The sequence below is a fragment of the Periplaneta americana genome, chromosome 10 (assembly GCF_040183065.1).
Source record: "Periplaneta americana isolate PAMFEO1 chromosome 10, P.americana_PAMFEO1_priV1, whole genome shotgun sequence".
In the NCBI taxonomy this organism is placed as follows: domain Eukaryota; kingdom Metazoa; phylum Arthropoda; class Insecta; order Blattodea; family Blattidae; genus Periplaneta; species Periplaneta americana.
The window spans coordinates 90,915,651-90,943,120 of record NC_091126.1 but is presented as its reverse complement, the minus strand read 5'-3'; the positions used below and the strand labels follow the sequence as shown (position 1 = coordinate 90,943,120).

Here is a 27,470-nt window from a genome sequence, read left to right as displayed (position 1 = left end):
TAACGCTTACGTGCAATGCAAATGCAAAGATGACCAAAGACGAAAATGCTATATTCATCTCAAAGAGTGCAGAATATCTCGTACTGTGCTCACTGGTTCTTCTGTCTGATACTGAGAAGCATTCGGAAATGTGCTGAATCGCAGCAGTCCCATCATGATCATTAAATATTTATGTGTAAAATGTTATTGAAACAAAATCAAAGCTTCTGAGGACAAAATTAATTTCCGGGGACAAAAACGGGGACATTTGCTCCCCGGAAACAGCAACTCAAAACCAGGGACTGTTCCTGGAAATCGGGGATGTCTGGTCAGCCTACATCAGACACATTAATACAGTGAATTCTGAAGCATCACAAATATGCTTATCATATCTGCTTGCATCAGGAACTTGCAGAAACAGATTATCGACTTTGTATTGTGTTTTGTGAATGGCTATTGTAGAATATGGTTCATTTTTAGGAAAATATTTTAATCTGATAAAACAATATTTTTTAACACTGGGCATTTTAATAAATACAATATACATTACAGAGTATCAGAAAATCTAAAATTGATTACAACTTAACTTTTCAGCACCTGTGTTCGAAAAGTTTGTTGTAGTATTTTTGGAAACTTTGTCTTAGCCTCTCATTTTTTAAGGCACAGTTACATTTTGGGTCATATTATTTTCTCAGCTATGAATTACCTAGACTCTTGAAAAATGTCCTCTTCAATGTGAAAACAGAATCGTGGCACCAAGAGGATGGTACCCGACCTACATATGATGGATTGAATGTGCTCGATCTGTCACATTGCCAGCTCACCTGACATTATGCCTTTCGACCCTTGGACTACGTTTTATGGGGATATGTAAAACAGTGGTTCATGTCTGTAGCACCTACACCCTGAGAGAATATGAAGGGAAGAGTGCATGAAGCATGTGGCAGTATTACTGCTATATATAGTCGAGTGTTAGAGAAAGCTTCTGTAAACTAATAAGTGTTTAGATGTTAATGGATATTATTTTAAGCACTTAATAAAGTGATGTAAAGCAATAGCTTTGTAATTGTTACTTTTTTTACTGTCTTCACCTAGTACCGATTTGACTTCGAAATTTCAAATGCCCATTACTACTTAAGATTCTAGTCTATATAAACATGTTTTAGATAAAATCAGAATCAGAATATGCGAAAATGATACCTATCATTCCATTTGACATTTTGAAGGGGCATACTGAAAAGGTGTGTCATTTCTAGAAGTTCCCGTGCTGTTGTGTACGACGTTTAGAAAGAAATCAGCATTTAGTTTTATCAATTCATTTAAAGACACATTGAATTTTAATACTTTGTAAGCCAGTATGCATATAGAACTATATTTTTTTTTTTTTAAGCAGTCAGCTCTATAGATTCTCACAGTTTTGAAATAGCATATTGAAACAGACAATGTAGTTTTAACTAAGATATGTAAGTCGTTTATCTTATATTATTAGATTAAAATATAATATGAGTATATAAAATTTTAAGTTTCGGCTGTAAGATATAGTGTGAAATTTCATAAAATTGTTATTAATTCTTTGATGTGCAAATTACGCTTTCAGGAATAACTCCCTGTAAAGTTAATTTGAATAATTTCGAGGGAAAATTGTTCCAGGGCCGGGTATCGAACCCGGGACCGTTGGTTAAACGTACCAACGCTCTGTGACTTTAAAGTCACACAGAGTTAGTGTGCACTCAAATGTTGGTTGCTTGACTGTTGTCAGCCCACTTTGAGGTCTGTGGATATAGAGGAAAAATTGGATCGGTGTCGGGTAGAGTTCCTGGGTAGCTCAGTGGGAGAGCATTGGTACGTTTAATCAAAGGTCCCGGGTTCGATACCCGGCCCCGGAACAATTTTTCCCTCGAAATTATTCAATTCTTTGATGTGTTACACACCATAACTCAAAATTTTGTTTCTGTGGTTTCTGCTTTCAAAACAGGTAAATTGTAAGCTATACATTGTCCTTTGTTAAATTGTACGGTTTCTTAATAACATCTGTAATGCAACATTTTAATTCTAACTAATTTCGTTTTTAAAGTTCGATGTCACTGAAATCTATTATAGGCGCACTTATTGTAAATGTGTAGAAAAAATTATGTCCATTGAACCTCAATTTGGCTTCTCAGATTTAGCTTGTCTTCAGGGCAAGAGGACAGTTGAAACAATTGTATTACTACCTCGATGAAAAATATACATTGATTAAAGTTCTCGTTAACACTTTGTTAAAACCATAAAATTTACTTAGTCTAACGTTAAAAAAGTGTAACATTTTTAAAAAGGCATATACCTTCGACAGACGGCCCGTTTCAAGAGTGGTTCAAGAGACACTGAAGATGACGTGACATAGCATTGAAACGGGCCGTCTGTCGGAGGTATATGTCTTTTTTAACAATTTTACACTTTTTTAACGTTAGACTAAGTAAATTTCATGGAAAAATACACAATGATAAAAATTTGCATACATTGATCAAAATTTACTTCCACTCTTCACAGTATTTATTTTTATTTCATTTCAAACAGCCAGCCACAAATAATTTATCTGCATATTCTTTTGGTTGCTGTATTAATTGGTTAATGACTAACGAATAGCTTATTAGATTTCCTCACTTAACTTAGAGATTTAAATAATTTAATTTGGAAAACGTTGTGTAATCAAGATGTAGAATTTAAGTATTAATGTGAACACAAGAAATTTAGAATTTATAATCTTTCTAAATCGTATAATATGATTATGGATGAAAAGGTTGCATTGAAGGGGTTCTGATGGGCGGAAAACCATTCCAAGATATTAATTATTGCCATAATCCATAATTCTCCAGTGGGTATGAATTCCAAGTCTTTGATTTAACAAGTAAACAAATGAGAACCGTTAAAAAATAATTCATAAGAGAATGAATATGCGCGCACATATACACAAATGATTATTTCTGAGAGTTATGAGATTTTGTGATAGATAACAAACTCATATCTTTCAGATCGTGTCTGGTCTTTTCTAATTGAACAGACTCATATCTCTGTAGTCGTGCATATGCAAAATAAATTAATTCATAGCTTTATCAGTATGATTAAATAGTGACTGTTCTTGACAAAATAGGCTGCAAGGTAACTTAGTTGGTAGAGCAACTGGCTACAAACTGAAAGGTCCAGGATTCGATTCCTTGTGATTCCACTTTCAACAAGTTTTACCGTTATCTAAACAAAAATGAAATCAAAGTAAAATAAAATAAATTTTCTAATTATTTCGACAGGGAAGACTGTGCTCTAGAGTCCCCTCTCCAGTTGCTGCCACTTGCAACAACATTTGCATGCCAAAGAAAATGTGCAACTCGAACAATATTCAGTTCTCACTTGGGCTCATTATGTGGTTGGGATTTTTCCGAGATTTTTCCCAAATGTAAGTTGAATGTCAGGCAATCCCATAGCGAATCCTCGACCTCATCTCACTGTTATTAACTTCATCAACACACAAATCTAATAGTTGGTACAGGTTGTTAAATAGAATACGGGTACTAAAATATAATATACTTTTCACAATATACTTGCTGAAATTAACACAAATATGAGACCATATTATGTGGTAAGTTATTTTTTATAATGCAGTCAGGCATTTTTTAAATCTCTTGAAATGTTAACATCTTGTAATTGTAATTCTTCCTACAAACAATTCTTAACATTTGTGTAAAATGAAAATAACTCTTGAAAATCAGTCATTTATGAAATAATGAGCTTTGTAGAGTTTTAAGTAATATATTACCGTACTCCTAATAACTTTGGTTAACATATTTAAGTATGTAACTTACCTGTGGATTAAGTGTGTTCAGTGAGACTAGTGTATTAGAAGGTAATTAGCTGTAATAAGGAGCTCGTCCATTGTGCATTGTTTTGTCAGTTTTGTACTTTGAATTCACAGTGTATGCAATGCCATTTCAGACCAGATGGAGTGGGAACAGTTACTCATGAAGAAAAAGAAAAGTTCCAAGAAATCAAAGAAAGGCTGAGAATATTGTTGGAAAATCAAATCACAAATTTCAGGTAATGTAGGATGAAGCCTCTCTGGTAGACATAGAAGTTGCAGAAGAGTATAACAGTGGTACATGAACAGCTGTTGTTTTTATAAGAGCTTTCTGAAACTAGTCTTACTGATTTTTTTTTAACGTAATGTATTTGTGTTTCTTGTATCACAACATCAATACATATTTGGATTTAGAAGAATGTTGGATATTTTAAAGTCTCTGAGAATTGTGGTCACCATTGTCAAATTTATTTGTATTATATTATTATTGCAGGTACTGATAATTGGTACTTGATAGATAAAGATGTTAAACTTTTATGAACTCCTACATATTTACTTTCTCATTACGCAGAGTAAAAAGAAACAGTATTTTGAGGCTCATAAATATCTATTTTAACATTTTTTCAGCATACCTGATAGAGAAAAAGTGTTTTTCTGGTATGTCATCTGTCTGCCTCTGTTAATACCAATTTCCGTAAGTAGGAAAACAATGAAAGAAACAATATACAAACAGCTGTTTTATGTGAATTTGTAAAAGATTACTTAAATACCTCCGCTTACACCCCTGAAGTAATAAATGAAGTTGGGTAATTACTATTTCTTTGGATTTAAAAGGTATTTTGTGTGGAAATCGGAAGCATGTGTTTTTGTACAGGTGCAAAGTAAATTATTTTATTCATATATCAATTTGAATTGGTAAATCAAGAAAACAATAAAGTAAATTTATAATATGTTTAGTAATAAGTAAGGCTCGAATTTTTATCACCCAAAATCTCTGAAAATATGCATGCACATATGCTATAAAAAATGCGAAAATATGAAATAAAACTTGGAAATATGACTCAAAAGAAATTAAATATTGTCTAAAAGTTACTTCGAAAACTTTTTATTCACCATTTAGCAAAATTATTTTTGTGAATATTAAGTGTGGACCCATTAGGAATAGAATGAATTGTATACCTTTGTAAGAACTTTCAATGAAACCATCCTCTCGCAAAAATCCTTAGAAATCTCAAATGAACTGTCTGGAGATGAACTGCTTGCTGATTCCTCAAACAGCAAACACTGTCTCGTTTCTGCAGTGAATTACCTACAGTATTTAGATAGCTTTTGTGTTTAGCAGTACTGCAATGTTGTTTGACAGTAAAACGTTTCTGAGGTGTAACTTTCACGTCACAGATTTTGCAAAATAAAATTTCCCCATCAGTACTGAAATATTTTTCACTAAACTTTTAGCAAACCTGCTCAATTTCATACTATCAGAGGGCTTTAATTTAGGCATTTTAAAACTATAAACTTGTATATTGCACAACTGAATTCACACTTCACAGTAAAGAAGACGAAAGGATTCTGAGAAAAGAGGTAAGGAGGGTGAAAAATGTTCAGTTCCTCTTCTCTGCAAGACTAATGCTTTTACAAGGTTCCTGACTGTTTATGAAGTACAATCTGACATCAGTGTAGTTGGAACCTTTTAAGCATCACATGTTAGGGAGGCATGAAGGGGGTAAAGGCAAGAATGACCAGCAACAAACTGGACATGTTACTAACATTCTTTTGCTGTTTGTGTTTTGACAACTTACTGCTGACGAATCCCTTTAAACTAAATTTAACACAAAATATTCATAAGGAAAGGAAAACCAAAACAAATAACCAAATGCAAACAAAATTCCTTGTCATTATTGATACAGAACATATGAATAATACTTGGAGAAGTGTAAAGCAATTGTAATATAACCAAAAATATACTTTTATACCATTTTTATGGTCTGGTATGACTTAATGCTAAAATATGATAAACCATGCATTTTTATGGCCAATAAAAGCCGTGTCATTTTGTTCAGAAAAGCTAGGAATGTGTTTATTTTCACTTAAGTTAGTGAAAATAGACCAGGATAAAAATATGACATGTCATAGAAATCCGAGCACTAGAAGATATGAAAATAAACATTGTAATTATACATGTAAAATATGAGAAAATCAAAACTTGAGTGGGATTTAATTGACTATTACACGATTAGAAAAAAGTATATAAGGATTAGAAGAAATAAAATACTCTAATACAATAAAATATTAATTGACTTACTAAAATTCTATTTCACTAATGTTAGCTTCACCAAAATGTTTGAACAGAGCCGCCATTTTCAGTTGCATGTCTATGCAGTAAAGAAATGATCACAAAGCATGATTTATAGTACCATAAAGAATTTGCAGTTTGAAATGTTGGCAAACAAAGAAACAAATGGTAGAGAGGTGATAAAAACAGAAGAAAGTCAAATGAAAACGAGAAATACTTTTTTCTTCACAGAGGAATTTTATATCTCAAAATAATCTCCACCAGTGTTTAGGCACTTATCCCACCTGCTCACCAGATTTTTGATACCATGTTCGTAAAAGTCTTTTGCCTGCTGGTGGCACCACTGCTGCACTCTCTCAATCACGTCACGTCTGTCGCAAACTGGCGCCCTCCCAGGTCAGTTTTGAGCTTGCCGAAAATCTGGAAGTTGCAAGGTGCAAGTCTGGGCTGTAAGGGGAATGTTCGAGTACCTCCCAGCGCAGGTCCCAAATGGTGTCCATGGTGTGCTGAGCTGTGTGTGGTCGTGCATTGTCATGTAACAAAATAACACCTTCACGCAAACATCCAGGTTGCTTGTTTTTGATGGCATGACGCAATTCAGTACAGAGGATTTCGGAGTATGAGCAAAAGTGACAGATTCTCCTCTCTCCATGAAGTAGCAGAGTAATGGACTCTCTGAGTCAAAGAAGAGCATGAGCATCACCTTGCCTGTGGTTGTGAAATTTCTGAACTTTTTTGGGCGTGGTGATGTGTCGTGCTTCCACTGAATGCTGTGTTGCTTGCTCTGTGGTTCGTAGTGCTTGCACCATGTTTCATCTGCTGCCACAATATGTTCCAAGAAAGCCTCCCCCTCCTGTTCATAACGCACCAGATGTTGCAAACACTGTCTCATCCGGTGTTGTTTCTGCTCACCTGTGAGACATTTTGGCACCCACTTTGCACACGCTTTACTGTACTTCAATCGGTCGTGGATTATTGAGTATGCAGACACATGACTGATATTCAAGTTATGAGATCTTCATCCACTGTACACCTTCGATCTGCCCAGATGACATTGTCTGCTGCAACATCATTTTCTTCCGTGATGACAGAGTGGGACTGCCCAGAGCATGGGTCGTCCTCCAGTGATGTTCGCCCTTGTTGGTATCGCTTTGTCCACTCATACAGTCGGGTGCAAGACATGCAGTTGTCCACATACACCTTCTTCACAAGGCGATGAATTTCAATTGGTGGAATGCCTTCAGCGGCTAGAAACTACATCACACTACACTGCGAGAACTTGGATGCTGCCATTATTGTGAATGTCATCTTTGTCTTGCTGCTGCGCATCACTCCCTGAGCATGCAGGTTGGCCACCCTCGGGCAATCCTGCTCTCAATCAGTAGTATCAACTCCAGAATTTCCCTCATGGTGGTGCATAATCTATTGTTGGCAGCCAATTTCTCATTTTCATTTAACTGAACCTCGTATATGAAGATTAGAAGAAATGAAGTACTTCAACACAATAAAATAGATATTAATTGACTTACTAAATTCTGTTTCACTAATGTTACTTTCACTAAAACATTTGAACGGAGCTACCATTTTCAGTCGACTATCTATGTGGGAAACAAATGACGATCGCAAAGTATGTTCTATAATACTGTAAAGAATTTGCAGTTTGAAATGTTGACAAACAAAGAAACAATGCTAGGGAAGCGATAAAAATAATCAAATGCTAGGGAAGTGATAAAATTGTGCTATAAGCAGTCATGATTGGTTGAAAGACATTCTTTTGTACCGTTTTATTGGTCAAAAGTAGTATAAAGTAGTAAAAGTGTATTAGTCAATGTAAAATGTCACTTAATATGACCAGTTAAAACTCATTTACTGACCCAAATTAAGCAAGCAGATGCTACAGCTGTTTGCATGCTTGTTCAATATATTTTTTTACACCTATTTAAGAAGTAACGCTTCTCTCATTGCAGTTAACATTTTAGAAATTTAGGCAATATTTTCCCAGATCGTATTTTTTATTTCTTCCAGGGTATGAGAATTAATTTTATACACTATGTATTTCAGAGTACTTCCAAGGTAAAAGTCACAAGGATTTAGGTGGAGAGGTCGAAGAAGCCACATATTCCTACTGATAATTTTGTCCTCGAATATTCTATAGAGTCCATTCATAGATAGTCGGATGTATGTGCCCTTACAGAATCTTGTCAGAATAGACAAAAGCATACTTCCTCTCCAACATGATTCTACAACTGACTAGTCTGTGGACAAAATTTATAGAGTATTCAAGGATAGTATTATCAGTAGGAATAAGTGGCCTCTTAGATCCCCCAACCTAACTCTTCATGACTTTTATCTCTGGAGAACTCTGAAAGACAGTGTCCAAAATTAATCCATACACCCTAGAAGAACTGAATATAGCATCCCAGAAAACATCTACATTTCTTAACAGGAAATGCAGCAAATGATGTGTCACTTCTTAAAAGCTGCGACAGTATATGGAATAACAACAAAGACAGTTGCAATACCTTCTTTCTTAAACTGGATGAGTAAATGATGCTTCAACTACTTATATCTAGTAATATTTTACATTAATAGTTTTTGGCGTGTTGAAATATTATAATATTGTGCAGCATGTAATTGATAGCAAGCTTTCTGTATAATCAGTCTCTCTGAGCAGCTCAGCAGACAACCATATCACTACATTGTAGTTTTTATACAATTTATTTACCCCATATATACCAGGTGTTTCAGACCATCTGTATTAGCCTTTTTTCTCGAAAACTATATGATACTGGTTGTTCATAAAAAAAATTTGATATCCAAAACCTATGTAAAGAATTGATTGGTGATAGTACCATTTCCTGTAACAAACCTGAAGTAGGGGTACCTGTGGTCAACTTCGAAATTTCAAATAAGAACATGGGTCATTGAAGGTACCATTGGAAACTACTTTTAAAAAGAAACAACTTTTATTAAAACTTTTTTTTCTAACTTTTATTGTTTACTCACAAAGCAACAAAAATGGTATTACTCGACCAGGCCAGTGGAATCTTGCAGCCCATAGCGCCACTTGTATCTCTCCTGCATTTGTGTAGCATAATTGCGATAGTTCTCAGTATGCCCGCATCTCCACTCACCTTGGTCGAGTTATATCATCTGAAAAATGCTGTATGTTGTTTATGTACATACACTCTTCATAGTAAGTATTCAAAATGTACGCCACTCTGTGCTAAACAATGTACTGATCACCTCCTAACATCCGTGATTGCACTTCAGCACTGCTGAGAGATCCATAGGATTCACTAATTCCAGGGGCGTATTTTGCGGGCTACCGGGGCTACCGGCGGTAGCCCAAGGAAATTACAAAAGAAAAAGTTTATAATATAACATAATGTAATAATTTTGTATTATTAGTTTTACCATAGTAATTAAAATTAAAGTAATTGTTAGATATATTTTGTGTAATAATAGGGTCAGCGGTAGCCCAAACCCTTTAACCAGTATACGCCTCTGACTAATTCTTTGTTTCATGTCTTCTCTAGTTGTTAGACGCACCTGGTAAACCATATCTTTAATTCTCTCCCACAGCAAGGCTTGCCTGTGACTCAGGATTGCACCATAATACATTGTTTAGAATTCTGAAAGACAACAAATTTCATTCATACCATATTCATCTCCATCAGGAACTTGGAGGACATGACTTCCAGACTCGTATTGTTTCTGCAACTGGTTTCTAAACACGGACCGTGATTTCGACCTCAGAATTCTGTGGACTGATGAGGCAACTTTCAAAAGTAATGGTCAGATGAAATTCTACAATGCCCATTCTGGTCTGTGGTTAATCCACACTGGCTACGTGAAGTGGATTACCAGCACGTGTGACGCCCAATACATGGTGTGACCTCCTCAAACACCGAGTCATAGGACCATACTTTTTGAGGAGAACTTGAATGGCAGAACGCACGCTTCCTCCGAAACATTATGCACCAGTGCTTCATGATGTTCCCCTTGTGCTTCAGTTAATGATATGGCTTCAGCAGGATGGCTGTATGGCTCAGTTCTCACGTAGGGCTCGACGAGTTATTAACCAGTTATTTTCCCTATGGGGGATTGGACAAGGAGGACCAGTAGCTTGACCAGTCCAATCTCCTGGCTTCGCTCCAAATGACTTCTTCTTGTGGGGGAGAATTAAAGACATGGTTGTCTGGCAACTATTGAGAAATAGTTGCCAGACAACCCCTCCTTGTGTCACTTGTAAGCAATAAGAAACCATACAAATTTAAACATTAATAGTTCCATGCCTAGGAAACTTTGTGTAACTAAGCTCTGTTAACTCTTTTTCCTATGCAATTAAACGGAAATGGATCATATCACATGATATGGCACATTTGTATTGCATAAACGCTATTAGGAGAAATACAGAGTTTTATACCAGTTTCGTTTCCTGTTTCCTGCTTTCCATAGATTTTTTGCCATACAGATGTTCGTTTCACCTGCTTATCAAGCATTGCTTTGATTTTGTGTAATGTAGAAATAAGATATCTAAAACCTGCAACACAACTCATTAATTGGGAACCTGCTTCGAAGAGGTATTTTATAATACAGTAGCTGAGTAGGATGACCCAAAATTAGAAGCAGATCCGTCTTCTGTCACGAAAACGAATTGGACAATGTAGAGCAGCAAATGAACACAAGAGCTCAGGACTACAAGAAACTGACATAACGCACCTTCGAAAGAAGACAGCCACAAGTACAAAAACTGTACTAATGAGATATTTGAATGTTACTGTGTAATAGGTCCATTTGATTTACAGTAGCTCCATACGGACACAATTACGCCCTGCCTCCAAATTTTAACATTCCCCTTGTGGCAAAAGCAGACGGAGAAAGTTTTTCTCTATTAGGCGGCTGTATTATCTCAATTCATGAAATTTTTGCTCTTGTGGGACTTTTTCCCCAAGGTCTGATAACTCATCTTGCTGGACAGAACAAAATACGTCTCACATTCAAAACTATTTCCAAATAAGGCATTTTAAAATTTGATGTAGATGTATGGTAACAATTTCTATTAAGTTCGATTGAAAAATTAATTAAGTAATTTATACATATTCAGAACTGAGTACCAAGTCCCTCATGATCTTCTACTTCTCCTCACGTTCACAAAGGAAAAACCATGCCGTCCGTCATGGAAGAGACCACTTTCTTTGATGCAGTTACACAGAATTATTGGATTATTTGAGTGGTGCAGAATTTCGCATTCAAATAAGTCAATTAATTAGCTTTAAGAAGTTCTATAGGATTTAATAATGTTTGGTTAAATCATATATATAGCATCTTGTTTGTTAATGTGTATTCCGTAGGAAGATAGTTATGTTTAAACGAGAGTGAAAAAATTGGTCTTACAATTCATTAACCGTATTTTTTTTATATGGATAGGCAAACCAACATTAAAGAAATACAACCACACATGCTATTTGGTCACTTCATGCACACTAGCCAACAATGAACTCGTTCAGTTGTAGGTTTCTCATTTTGGTGTGCTCACTTATAGAAGAATTGCTGCACAGTGGTATAATGAAGTTTTGTTCACTCTGTACTTTTACAATGAGAAAAGTGAAGTCTCAGCAGATAATTTGCATCATCAAGTTAAACCTAGTCTTGGTATGAATGTCATGATTACACTTTTAATGTTAATTTTAGAAAGTAGTAAAATTGTATGAATTATTCTGTAGGATTGTATTTCTTAATTGTGATATTTCTAGATCAAATACAGCTTTTTATTTTTTTTTATTATAAAGAAAACCTCAGACTGTCTCTACGAGATGCTACCTGTACAATTACAAATATATCTAACATATTACTCCACTATAGTTTTCTCTATTTTTTCTCGGTACTCTACCTTTTGTTTTAATAAATAAGAGGAAGAAGTCGATTGGTAAGAGATTGAATATGCAAAACTACCAGTAATATACTGCAGTGCATAATATTCAATTCTGATTTGCACAAAAATTCCTAATAGCACAAAATAAAAAAATAATATTCGATTCACTTAAATAATTATTACGGTACAATACCATAGTCACTTTTAAGAATAATTACGCAAGTGATATATTTTATCTTTCTTCTTGTGCATCTCCAGTAAACAATTTTGGAATTCTAAAAGATGCTTGTGTCAAAGCATGATCTCTTGTAGTAATCAAGCAGAGATGAAGTTATTACTTTTTTATGATAATGCGCACACTACTTTTCAATAAGTAGCATATTCTTTTTGACAAATATATTCTTAGTTTTACTTCTAATGTTACACTGTATTTTTGGAATGACACAGGTGTTTTTACTGATATATGACCACTGACCTGGGGTTCCTAATGTCCCTGCTTACTAGTTTTAAGAATGAAATTGTTGTTTATGACTGTGAAATAACCTTTTGATTTCCCTAGGTACTGCTTTCCATTTGGGAGACCTGAAGGTGCTTTGAAAGCAACATTATCATTGTTAGAGAGGGTAAGAAAGAATAAATTTCAATGCAATTTTAACAAAACCTTAAAGCACATTTTTCGTTAAGTTAAGAGTTGAATGAAAAATTAAAAATATATTAATATTTTTATGTTAAATAAAATTATAAGTTAACAATGAAAAATACTCGTATAAGAAGTTTTCCCCACTCCTTTCCACAGGCGAGTTTTCTAAATTCTCTGGGAAACACTTAACATAATGACTAATGCCAATTTTCAGATAAATTATTCACAATAAAAAATGTATTGACCTGAGAATCTTAGTTGTCATCAAATTAGTATCAATGAAAACCCAAGCCTATGGTGTGTTTAGATTCTTCGATAAACCACGTGAGTTTTTCTGTCAAGAGACGTTGCAACAACATTTAATTTAAACTTTATAATAAGTACGGTATCATCTCATTAATAAATAATTGACCATTAATTGTTTCAAGATCACTAGACTGAAAAGTTACTTCCATTTCTTGCATTATATTAATAATAAGTAAAAATTTGCATAGTGACAAATTTTATTCAAAACATATGGGACATACTTAAATATGCATGTGTCACTAGAAGTTAATAAAACATGTTCAATCATAGAATTATAAATTAACACAAAAATTTATACATGCAGAAATATTTTAGGTTTTGCGATGCAGCAAACGAAATAAAGTTGGGAATGGAATCTAATACCTCTGCTACAAGGCAGAAGTGTTCAGTAGCACTGAAGTCTGGTCATTGAACTCATCGACAATTTGGTCGATGTCCAGGAATTGGCTATCTCGCAGTTAACATGAAGCACAGCTAGGTTGGCATTGACTGATAACCTACCAGACCAGTCTTCGGTTTATTTAATTTTATTGCAATAGTAAATACATAACCATACCCAAAATTATTTGTTCACTGACTGATTCACACTGTCACAATGTCATCATCACGGTTTCCAATACCACGACTATATCAACTGTCACTAATGACCAAGATCTCAAGATTTTGAATATGATAATGTTCAAGTTTCAGCTTATTAATCATTATTGTGTCTTTCATCTTTCAATCACTCGTTTCTGAAAAATTGTGAATTACACTGAGATTAACCTTCACAGTTAAGAAATTTCTTAAATATCACAGTAATCATCAGTTAACAACAGTCAACGCACAAGCCTCATCGGTATGCAGTCTTTAAATAACTACATTGGCATTCACCTAGCGGATGGCAAGTTGTATGTGTTTTTATAGTTAATATAGTAAGTCATTAATAGAAATATTATAGATATTTTTAAACAAAGTGCTTTGATAGAGATATTATTTTTAAACAGTGTGCCGCTTGGTGCAGCTGGAAACATGTTACATTTTGCTGACTGAAATAAATCGCACAGTGTGAGGAATGACGACAGCCATCACCTTTTATACTGACCTCTGATTAGCTGGCACGTATTAGTCATTGGCTAGATTGTTGTAAGTTATCAGTGTTAAAGAAATCTCGCGTCAACATATGTTTCTAGAAGAAATCATTGCAGAACTGATGGTAATGATAAAATTACTGTAAATTATAATAAAACATAGCCAGAGTGCATATAAAAAAGACTGTAAGAATTAGGCAATCCACGTTCTTTTCAAACAGAAAAGCTTTACATATTTATGTTAAAAAATAGTATTATAATGAAAGGGGACACTCTTCCAGTGGTGAGTTTCTTGGGGGAAATGCCCCTTAGTGATTTCTTTGGGGGCATGCGCCCTCTTGCCCTGTGTAGTTAGCACCTATGTTCCTTTCTTATCTCTACAACCGTTTCAGTACCTCTAATACATCTTTAACCAAATGTTAACACAATTAACATTATTGGACACACAGTAATCCAAATCTGCAATCTGCATGTGAAATTTGAAGGCTGTACAAAGAACACATGAAAATTCTCAAGATCACATATGTGATAAATTCCATAATTGAAGCGTTGGGCTGAATAACGGTCTATGTTACAATTTAAAAAAATCGAATTTTTAATGGAATAATCCTCTGTATAGTCTTACACAGCTGTCACAAAAATTGTTTTTCAATATCTGTATCAGAGGCGCTTTTACACGGATTACAACCATGAAGTTCTTGGTTGGAACAATGGTCTATGTCACTAGTCACTTTCAACATATCCAGTTGTTTACATTGTACCGGGAGTTATTGCACGGGAGTTTGTTCTCTTTACGAATACTGGGTACTTGAACTCTGTGTATGAGGATTCGGTTGATCTATTATGTAAAGTGGACGACTGCAAGACACTGACGATTTCTACGGTAAATATTGACCAGCTAAATAAATCTAAAAAAATGATCCAGACAAATTAATATTAATAAGTGGAAAGATGTGTCATGAAAGTCACTGAGAGATAGTGGTTTTGAGTATACAACAAGGAAGACAAAGTCGCGAATTCGTGTGAAAGATTCCTCAAGTAATGTAAGTTCCTGTCTGTTTTTTTTTTTTGCAGCATTTTATTAATTGTATTTTAATTTACACCTTACCTAGTGTTAGTTGGTCTATGTTGTGTTTTGCCACTATAGTTTATCTTAGAATTTTATCAAGGTATTTCGTTTCAGGAACAGATTTGTGGAAATTCTTGTTAGGAAATGTGCTCACAGCTTGCTCTTGATGTCAGAAAGGAGCTGTTTAAAATGTATTACTCTCTTACAGTCAGCATTTAAAAACTGTGATTGTCAGTGTCTTCATTATTAATAAAATTTATACAGTACTTAACAGATAAACCATCTTTGGGATGGATACTGAATATTCCGGACAGGGGTTCAAATTCCATCCCCCAACAATTTCTCAATTGTAACATTTAATTTTCTTTATTAATTTGTTATTGTTACAATTTTCATTAATTTAATGGTGTCCCTACATCTCAATACTCCAGTTATTTTCTAATAATAGTGTCCTTATTTTATCAGTGTTGTATGTTTATTCATAATATGACATTGAACGTAATTTTAATAAATTACATGGTGTTAATTCATATTAATATATAGCATTTAAAAATAAATGGCGTAATCAATTTGTTCATAATTTAGCCTTTTTATTGATTTTGTATATTTCATAATATTCTGATTGCATAAAACTGTTTATTGTCTGTATTCCCCAGTAGCATTTCTGTTACAAACTTCTATGATGTGTAATATGACTTTCAATAACATGCAGTAGTATACTTCGCTCAGTGTACAAAACATATTGATGGAATATCGGTCTATGTTGCCTGTCTGATAGTAAATTTATAAGTGGAATTACGATGTAACATTTTTGTTCCTCCTGCACAATTATCAGATAGTAACATAGACCATTATTCAACCCAACACTTCAATTATTCAAGTATACTGTGAAGTCTACTATTGCAGTCCTTCAGGTTATGTAATTGGTTCTCAAGTAGGTTTGTTATTGCCATGCACGCTACTGAAGGAAATACAGATGGTGATTTCGTAACATAGGTACCAGTTTAGGTAATAATCATTATTTTGTTACAACATTTGAAAATCGTATCACTCATATTTAGTTCAATTCTTTGTTTCACTACATTTCACATATTGATAATTCAGGAATTGACATTTCATTATAAATTTACAAAACCATGGGAGATATTTTAGATATTACCAGTAATGAGAACTATATAGATGCACAGAGTCCATGAGAAATATTATAAATGTTATGTGTACAATGAATATGTTAGTATATGTGTGGTACGAATGATTCTGTTCACATAGACATTGATCTTTGTTATTGGTATTACAAACAGGATTTCATAGGGAGTTATTTGTGTCATAGACATAAGATATTCCTATACTAGTGACTGTATTTTATTAAGGCTTGTTCAATAAGTGCTATTGTGAGTTGAGATCACATAGTTAACAGATCAGATTATAATTTAAAAAAAATGTGTTTTACCAGGTACTTATGAAGGATATAGTGACTCCGGTTCCTCCTGAGGAAGTTAGAGGAATGATCAAGAAAAGTCTTGAAACTGCAGCACTTGTAAACTATACAAGATTGTCTGCTGAAGCCAAGATTGAAGGTAATTTGCTTTAAAAGCATAGTTTACTATCTCTTGAATCACGTTCCAAACAAAGTGGAATTAAGTATATGCCTAACTTATGCAGTGCATATACAAGTACTGGTGTTATAACCTGGTCATAATGCACACGTTTAGTAAGGATATCAAACTGCTTTCTTGCATGGGATGAAAACGAATTGGTGATGAAGGCGTAATTTTGGTCTGTACTCCCATACAAATAATGTGCCAGTGAGAGGTAATAAGGAAACATTATGTTGATCATACCTTTTATCAAAGTATATGTTGAAAATGGTAGGTATCTACCTTTCTGGACACAAGAATCACATCTATGTAGAAAATTCTGAAGCATCTTCTGCAACACTTTATTTCAAATTTCACTGTTTAAATTCCTCCACAAAAATAAAATCACAAACATTTAAATTCAGGGAACAACTGTTTTCATTTTCAATCAATAACGCCAAAAAAAAAAAGCCACAGTATGTCTTATACATAACGTGAGTTGACTGTAATGTAAAACAAAATGGAGCAAATTACCTTGTGTGCTGTATTGTCATACCACACACCCACTTTCTGATTGTGAAGAGGAACTTCATTCACTAAATGAGGATTTTCAGTGTCCTAATGCCTTGTATTCTGAGACTGGACATAACCACTTTAATGGAACCAAGTTTCATCTGTCATTATTACTTATGAATCAACAGTACTTTTACAAAAATTTACGCGAATGGCTGGATCCCCTTGCTGTAATCGATGAACCACTGTCACTCTATAAGCATAAAAGTGCAGCATTTTCAGTTCTCTTAATGCTGATCATTGTGACATGTCGCATTCTTGTGCTAATCGGCATGAAGATTTCTAGGACTTTGCTATAGTCTTACCTGAATATTGCAAGTTTCTCTGATGTGTTTCTTTCATCCAGAGAAGTGGACATCATTTTCAATATATGCTTGGATGAAAGTAAGATCAACATAACGTTTTGTTTTTACTTTTACCTGAACATTATTTTTACGGAACTATAGGTCTAAATTACTGACCATGCATCCCTGATTCGTTTTCCTCCCATGTTAAAGAGCAGTCGGAGCTCCCAACTAAAAGTACAATACAACTGGTTACAATCCCCATAAGTTGTACAAGGTGGCCCAAAGATCGGGAAATTTTTAAAGGTTTAATGGTAATCCTGGGTATTAGTTAGCAATGAATAACAAATAAAATATTGTTTACAACATCTTACCATTTTCTTATTGTTATCATGGAAAATTGGAGTGGTGATCAACGTGCATTTGCAGTCAAAGCATATTACAAGAACAATGACAGTGTGGAAGCTGCATGTAGACAATTTCGATTCCACTTCAATTTAGGATGGCATGGTCGTGTTCCATCAGCAATTAACACGTGGGTACGTAATTTGGAGGAAACTGATTCAACTCTGCAAAAGAGATCAGTAGGAAGACCGCGAACTTCTTGTATATCAGACAATATCGAGGCTGTTCGAACTGCTGTCATAAGAAGCCCACAGTGTTCATTTCGACGTCATGCAGTTGCTCTACAGATGAAACGTTCGAGTGTTCATAGTATATTGTCACTGGATTTAAAGTTTCATCCATATAAACTACAGATAGTCCAGCAAATCAAACCCAACGATTACCTAATGTGTCGACAATTTATGAACAAATGATAGTAAAGCTGAACGAGGATGACAGTTTCATTGATGAACTGTGGATGTCGAATGAAGCCCACTTCCATTTTAATGGATTCGTCAATAAACAGAATTTTCGCTATTGGGCTCCGCATAAACCTCGTCAGCTACGTCAGCATCCTCTACACAGCAACAAAGTTACCATGTGGTGCACTGTGTCATCATCTCGTATCATGGGCCCTTACTTTTTTGAAAATGATGATGAGCACGCTATCACTGTCAATTCTGTTCGGTACGTTGCCATGATGGAAACCTTTATTGTGCATGAACTGCAGCATTTTCCACAAATCACCTGGTTTCAGCAAGATGGTGCAACATCACAACACGAATATCAATGTCAGCTGCACGACAGTTGTTTTCCAATCTTGTGATTTCCAAAAACGGTGACATTTCATGGCCACCAAGATCACTGGATCTAACAGCGTGCGATTTCTTCTTGTGGGATCCACTTAAGAGCAAGGTGTATCATAGTCGAACTGCTATGACAGAAGAACTGAAAGCGAAGATCCGCGAAGAAATAGCCGAAATTCCTATTGAAATGTTACGTCGAGTAATGCAAAATATTCGTAAGAGATTGCAGGAATGTTTACGCATAGATGGTGGTCACCTATTGGATGTCGTCTTCAAGACATAATTATCGGGATGAAATCCATCAATAGCATACGCTGTACTATTAATAGGCATGAATAAATGTATTTAAATTATTTATTCTCTTCCTTAAATCTCCATTTCAAAATTTCCCGATCTTTTGGGCCATCTTGTATATGCTATGTACTGTACAATTTCATATGCCAGTATGTCACATTAAAGCGATTGTATAATGAAATTTTGTTTCTTAAGTTCATAGTTTAACTAACTTAAAATCAATTGTTGGAGGCCTATTTTTAAATAAAGGAATTAATTACGTATGAAGTAATGTATGCTAAAGAATTATAAACTTTGCAGTATTGAAGTGTTAGACAAAAGACTATTTAAAGTTATATCTAAGTGACAGAACAGCAAACCAAAATCCATAGATCTCTTATGGTGTGTCATACTTATGACATCGAAACTTGTTACATAATTAAAACATTACTAATTTATCCTAAATTATTCACTTCATTTTCGCAGATAACTTGTTACAGGTACAATGAAAGAGAATGATTCTTCCCTTCAACAATTTATGCATTCAAAATTTAAAATAACTCAATAATTCTCCTAAAATTCTGTTACAATAAATAATAATCTAGGGCAGATAAGCATAGCTCTCCATACTGATGCCATAAATATTTCATTAGAAATTGCTTATACACAAAAGATTAGAAGCTTTCTTCATTTGGAAATAATTGTATATTTTCAAGAACATTCGTAGAGGTGACTGAATTTAAGGTTTTCAATTCATTAAACAATTTATATGCAGATATTTGTTAACGAATCTGAAATATGTTTCAATTAAAAGAAATGTCCTCTTATACAAAGAAAATGTTACAACAAGAAAAGTCGCTGTAAGTTATTGCTCTTATTTTTGTTAGTTATTGCTGTGAAAATATGTGTGTGCCTATATATATATATATAGGATATATGTTGTATGTGTATATAAAATTATATATATTGGCTTATTAACTACGGTATATAAGTAATTATTAAGAAACTTTGGATACTGGTAGTTACTGTTTATTAATATACATTTCCCAGAATCACAAAAATAATATTTCGTTAAGTAAAGCAGTTTTATTGGACTGCCTAGTTCAAAGTTATTTCTTCTTTCCACTGGCCCGGGCGAAGGTGGTGAAGGAACAGTTCAAGGTACGATGTTTCTACCGCAGGTGTTGAGTGTTCATGACTTGCATGCATGCACATGTGCACTAGTAGTTAGTAGCTTTATTCCTTAGAGGGATACATTGTAATTAGTCTCCTTGGATTATGTTTGGTGTTGTTATTGATACAATATGAATTGTATTGTAGACTATTTTGTGGTCAGTCCTTCATAATGTACCTTGTTATTACTTGCAGCTGCACATAGCTTGAAGCACATTGAACTTAGCATAGTAGCATAATTAAATTTTATCTTAGAAAATGACAGCATACATATAGTTCATACATTTCTTACTATTGACGTAGATACATTGTTAGTGCTAGCATTTTTAATTTTTGTCCTTAATTAATGTGGTCCTCCAACTTGGGGGTTGGACGAAGGGCTAACAACCCATTACCTTAAAAAAACAGTTTGTTACGAAATCATACAATAAAACACGGGACTTTTATGTGAAGCAAGTAAAGAGATAGGTTTGGAAGTAAATTGCGAAAAGACAAAGTATATGATTATGTCTCGTGACCAGAATATTGTACGAAATGGAACTATAAAAATTGGAAATTTATCCTTTGAAAAGGTGGAAAAATTCAAATATCTTGGAGCAACAGTAACAAATATAAATTATACTTAGGAGGAAATTGAACGCAGAATAAATATGGGAAATGCCTGTTGTTATTCGGTTGAGAAGCTTTTGGCATCCAGTCTGCTCTCAAAAAAGCTGAAAGTTAGAATTTATAAAACAGTTACATTACTGGTTGTTCTGTATGGTTCTGAAACTTGGACTCTCACTTTGAGAGAGGAACACAGGTTAAGGATGTTTGAGAATAAAGTGCTTAGGAAAATATTTGGGGCTGTGAGGGGTGAAGTTACAGGAGAATGAAGAAAGTTACACAGTGCAGAACTGGACGCATTGTATTCTTCACCTAACATAATTAGAAACATTAAATCCAGACTTTTAAGATGGGCAGGGCATGTAGCATGTATGGGCGAATCCAGAAATGCATATAGAGTGTTATTTGGGAGGCCGGAGGGAAAAAGACCTTTGGGGAGGTCGAGACGTAGATGGGAGAATAATATTAAAATGGATTTGAGGGAGGTGAGATATGATTGTAGAGACTAGATTAATCTTGCTCAGGAAAAGAACATGGGAGAATAATATTAAAATGGATTTGGGGGAGGTGAGATATGATTGTAGAGACTGGATTAATCTTACTCAGGAAAAAAACTGATGGCGGACTTAAGTGAGGGCAGCAATGAACCCCAGGTTCCTTAAGAGCCATAAGTAAGTAATAAATTAATGTAATGCAATATAATGTTCTAAAACGAAATATATTCTGGAAAACTATTCTAGCTGATTTCTTTAAAAATATATAACTTCTCCATGAAATTTCCTTACACCCTTCTACTTGCTCTTTTTTTTATCAAGTCTTAACCGTGTAATTTTCATTTCTTCTTACAGTAATAAGTTTGAATTCTAGAGTATTGGATTAATGTTATTTAATGCAAAGAAAACAGCCGGTAAATTTTGTATTCAACTTTAATTTTCGACTTCATTTTATCTATAGGCCTGGGATATCTTGGACTTGTATAAATTATAATTATACATGTTTTACAATTCAATTACCTTTACACCATTATATTGACTTTGCATTACTTTATGATATTTGTGACTGTAAGATAGTATAAACTTCTCTTAAGTTTATTTTGTAGAGTGTTCTTAAATATTCCTGTTATGTACACCTACATGAACTATAGACGAGGAGGATTCCTGCAAAGTTGGAAATATACCACTTCGTATAGAGGACAGAATGGCGGAAATAAAGGGATATTTTGCTATTAGGTGCTTTAATATTTTTATTGACAGAAATCTCATAATATTATATTAGTGTGAATTTAGCTTATATTGATTTCAGTAATGTTCTCGGATTATACCACAAAATTTATTTTCTTTTTAATATATATAATTTCGATGAAGTAATGTGAACAATTTAAAACCAGTAAAATATGCAATATAACCAGTTGATAAGAAGTAATACGTAAACCTATCATGCAAGTCCCCATACATTTCAGTAACTATGAATATCTTCGAAAAAGCCATTAATTTCTTATAGTCTGTATCCTAAAATATTCTCCTGAATCACCATTCTTACATTCCGAGTAATATTTTAATTGAATCATTTAGATACCTTTTAAAAGTATTTGGTAAGTTAGCACTAAATTTACACTCATAGTTCGGAGTCTTATAATATCCAATCCACAATAACATTACAAATTATAAATGTGCTATCTACAGTAATTTGTAACTTTGAATAAAATTTAAAAGTCAAATATACTTATGGCATTGAATTTTCACATAGTAAATTGAATTATTACAATTATCTGTATTTCATGTGCATATATTGTTGACAGATGATTTGAGTGGGGAGGTGATGGTGGCCCCAAGCAAAAAACTAGAGGATCTTATACATCTTGCAGAGCTCTGTGTCGATCTTCTGCAGCAGAATGAAGAACATTATGCAGAGGTATGGCATGAATGTGTCCAACGTACTCGTTGAGAAAAAGTTTAATAGGAAGTGTTAGCTTATATAAGATGTTATTAACATAGGACACTCAATGGTTATTTTATTAATTATTTTCACACTGCTAACTGTCCGAAGAATGAATATTTTATCATATTATTGCAATACATGAAACATGGACCTTTTTTTATTATATGTGACAGTCCATCTATTACTAACTTTTCAATTGTGTAACATTGCTGCAAATGGCTTCACAGATACTATATTTGAATTCTTGAATTTCTTAACTACATTTTTTTTTCTGTATGTGTTTTTCTATGTTGCCAGCTCGTTTTCTGTTATATGAATCCAGAACCCAAAACACACATAGGAACACACATCCTAAGTACCATAAACACGATATATGGGTTGTGGAGCATGTTTTGACCATTTTTGAATATGAAATACATGTATTTGTTGCTGTGTCTGTTCTAAATGTTGTCTTGGCCATATTTTATAGTTTTAATGTTTTCGTTTGATTTTGTGTCTGTGGCTTGTGTGTCCAGCATTGATTTGTGCATCTTTCAGATTTTTATAAGTCAGAAAATACGTTTTATATCTACTATGATTAAAAATTGTTATCTTCTGCATGAAAACTAAATTCCTATATTACTATTCGAGAAACAAGTCAGACAAATAACATAATTACTTGCTGCAAGACATGCTCCATTTGACCTTTGTTGGTTGAGTGATAATAGATACACGTGTTAGGCTTGAGACAGGATTCCCACTTACCAGAGTCTCAGTTATCCGACTTGCTCGAGCATTGTGTACTCTACAGTTTATTTGCTAGCAAGTCTGCTCATTTCTCATCATAATGCTGTGGTTTTCTAGACTAGGCACTGGTCGTTCAAATTAAAATTAATATAGAGACTCATAAATAAACGCATTTAATAGGTCTAAATACTGTTAAAAGTCCTGCTTGATAGGCCGCTGGCGTAACTGACTCGAAACTGCGCTCAGATATGGGTTCGAAACCCACTTGGGCTAATTATCTAGTTTTCTTTTCTTCCCCCCCCCCCCCGAAATTTCCATGTCGAATTATCGGGCATATCTCACCAAACATCATATCGCTGTCGACACTAGATAACCTCGTAGTTGACACAGCGTCATTAAATAACTGGTAAAATCTGCTGCTTGGATATACTTCAAAAATATTGTATGAAGGTACTGAGAAAAGAAAATGTTGCCTCATTCTTTGGTAGTTATGGAACCAAAATGTAGAGATACCGGTACTTTGTTAGCCAGCAATATCAGAGGATATCTTGGGAGACTGGGAGAGAAAATGACTCGTTAACAGACAGGTCATATTTTACGAGTTTTCCTCTATAGTTTTACGTTCATTTACATCTTTATTGAATGACATACATAGTTCCTGTCGATGTTGATATATATTTGCAGTCTGAAACCACTTGAATATTCATGAAATGACTTAACCTCAATTTCATATTTACAATTAGCAGCATTAAAAGAAATCAGGAGATGGTAAATGAAAAAGTAAAACGTGAAAATATGACATCATAAAGACTAGTTGATTAAAGCGCATTTCTTACTTCAAGTCCTTCATGCAACATTTGATAATTCAAATTGGTACAGAATAGAACTCACAAGCAGTGGTTTATTTTAAAAGTGATTAAATTATTAGATCTAGAAAATTTAACAGAAAAATAGAAGAAAATACCGTATTTACTTAAGTAATTTCCCCCCTTTTCACAAAATTCGTAGGCGAAAAATCGAGGGGAGTGGGAATTATGCGTTGTCTACAAAATGTCGAAAATAAACTGGTCATAAATATCAAAGAACTCATTAATCGTGTTAATGTTTAATACTAAATAACATCACATATAATTTATACAATTTGAATGATTATAGGCAATTTTTCGGCTTTCCTTTTTACTGCTATGCTTAAGTTATAATACTGGTAGCCAGACCTTCACTAGCTCGGATCAAGGCATTAAACTTTGCGCATAAAGTATTATAGGTATCAAAATTTACATATAAATTACGTAAAGAAAATAAACGTGTATGTATTTTATACTCTACTGCTTTCATCAAGACAACAAATCTAGATTATCTTTCTTGTCATTCGATGAATGATCGACTTTTTCATTGTAGAAGTAATGAATAATAACTTCTGGTTTTCGATGCTCATTTTTAAGATATGTTGAATCTTCATGAAATGCGCTTTTTAAAGGAAATGAGGTCCATCTTGAATCTTGCGTACACTACTTTTAACACTTAAATACAAATGATTGATAAAATGGCAAACTTACTAATGTTAAATATATAAGCACGTGTGGTGGCTTACAGCTGTTTCGGTGTATACTGTATACCGAAACAGCTGTAAGCCACACGTGCTTATATAATTAACACTAGTAAGTTTACCATTTTATCAATCATTTGGAAAAGAGGTATCTAATTCTTTAATTCGAGAAATGAAAATTACGCTAGGAAAATAAAATTACGCAAAATATGTCCCAAAAGTCTTGGGGGGGGGGGGATTATACGAGGGGGAAATTACACTAGTAAATATTGTTTATTAATAATTTCATATGCCTACATATATAATATATTATATCATAACCAGAATTTACAAACATACAAAGATGCAGCTCCCGTTTATATGTATGCATACTAGAGATAATATGCTGATTATATTGAGTTTACCCAGCAACTTGATGCAGTAACACTCATACAAAACATTATGCCTGCTGGAATGGGTTCGGATAGCTGTGGCTTGTTGACATGTTGGTCCTCACGTAGCTCAGATAACCAGCATGCTTGGTGTTGTGGGATTCTTCCAGTGTTGTACCTTGCACCATGTGAGCAGTGACAGCTGTGGTATTGCCCCTAATTCAAACGATTGCAATGAAGGGATAAGGTGGTAATGTTCATATTTCACCATCTGCTCTCAAGGAATAGATGTATTGTTACTTTCATGTTCACTCTCTTCAGAGTGTGATCCAATTCTAGATTCTATAATTATAGGCCTTCTCTTCCACATATAGGTCATTACATTACACATGTCTGCTTCTTGAAGCAACATGAAACAGCCCAAGAAAAGACGCTCCATAATTTCATTGTGACAAAGGGATAAATCTTCATTTTCCTAGCTGGGACAATTTCGTTTTTGAATAGAGTAAAGTAATATAGTCAAGGGTATGTTTGGGCTTGTCATTTATAGCCATTATATGTGATAGAGTAAAGTAATATAGTCAAGGGTATGTTTGGGCTTGTCATTTATAGCCATTATATGTGGTAGTTTTCTTAGTTGAATTATTTTTCCAACACTGCTTTATTTCCTAATAATGTTAATATTAGATGTCCAGCAGTTGTCACAGCAGTGAAATTATTCTAAATTATAAGATAACTTTATTAACAGAAAATAATACAGAATTCAACCAGTCGAACTGAGAGTGTACATGTATATACAGGACTCCCACTAAAGACCTTTTCAGTTTCTAACACATGGAACTCACGTTTAATGAAACTCAGATACATAAAACGGTTACCAATAGAAAGAAAAGCTCAAAAATGTTTAGTACTTTACCCTAGAGATGTTCAAAATGAGTCCCTCTGGTAATATGGCACATATCAAGCCTGTAGTCAAGTTTCTCCCAGCTACGTACAAACATATTGAAATAGATTAATGCAATATCTCCTGTGATGCATGCTTGTAGATCAAGCATGGTCTATGGTGAGGGTGGTATGTAGACTCCATTTTTAACATACCCATACATAAGAAAATCAGAGTGTCAGGTCTGGAGAACTTGAAGGACAATGAAGAAGTTCACAGTCATTACGACCAGCCCAATCCATCTGGTAGTCGGTTGTTGAGCTCTTCTCTGACACAGTCTACTTCGGTATTTGCAGCTCCCTGCTGGCACTGTTGGTAAATTTTTGCGGACTATGTGAGAAACTTTCACGGACAGGCTCAATTGTTTCCTCTTATTGGAGGGCATCCAATTGATTTCCTCTTACAAATGCATCCCCTTGCTTTAAAATCGGAGTACCACTTGTGAATTGTAGGCCCACTGGGTGGTTCTGCACCAAACCTTGTTCGGAAATGTTGTTGAACACTATTAACTGACAGGTTGACATGAAAATCAAGGATACAAAAAGTTTTTCTGTCCTCCATAGCGGCCATTTAGTCTCAGCAATGAACAGATATTATTACGCAGCACTCTTACCACATGTGGTGTACTAAAAAAAAACTTTATGAGTTTCTCTTTTCATTAGTACCAGTTTTATGTACCTGAGTTTCATTAAACATAAGTTACATATGTTCGAAACCGGAAAGGTCTTTTATGAGAGTCCACAGATGTATAAGTATATGTATATATGTCAGAGAATTATCACAACTGACTGAGTGTGCTCCTCTGCATTTAGAGGAAAGAGCATTAGAGGAATCTGCCGAAAAGTGGAGATGTCTAACAAAAAACCAAATGTGTATAGTAAATACTGCTAAAAATTAGAAGACCACTTTGAAATTATAAAACATATACGTTACAGTGAAAGTCGAAAGTTAGTGACTGTTGACTATCCCCTGGTGACAGTTGCCATTCACTGAAACGAATAGTGAATATATGTAGTGTTTATAATATGATTAATATTCCCTAGTGAATGTCAACCCTCACTAACACACCTTAGTAAATGTTGAATATTTTAACATATTTCTCTCCTTACTCGATTCTTCTGTACCAGCCACTGGCACAACATTGTGCCGAACTCCTCTCTCCTTGTTTGATTCTCCTGTAACCACCGCTTTTACTTAATAATTGTT

General features: G+C 34.3%; 1 protein-coding gene across 13 annotated transcripts in view; it reads left to right on the top strand.

Moving 5' to 3' along the window:
• Positions 1-27,470, top strand: part of Cadps (calcium-dependent secretion activator 1) — a 942,652-nt gene that overhangs the window by 805,233 nt on the left and 109,949 nt on the right. For 9 of the 13 annotated variants that reach the window (XM_069837911.1, XM_069837913.1, XM_069837916.1 and 6 more), the window contains 5 exons: positions 3,946-4,047; positions 12,539-12,602; positions 16,518-16,642; positions 20,091-20,122; positions 22,539-22,651. In XM_069837911.1, coding sequence (XP_069694012.1) covers positions 3,946-4,047; positions 12,539-12,602; positions 16,518-16,642; positions 20,091-20,122; positions 22,539-22,651 — 436 coding nt within the window. The remainder of the gene's footprint in view (positions 1-3,945; positions 4,048-12,538; positions 12,603-16,517; positions 16,643-20,090; positions 20,123-22,538; positions 22,652-27,470) is intronic. The other 4 variants (XM_069837915.1, XM_069837918.1, XM_069837919.1 and 1 more) reach the window with 2 other exon arrangements.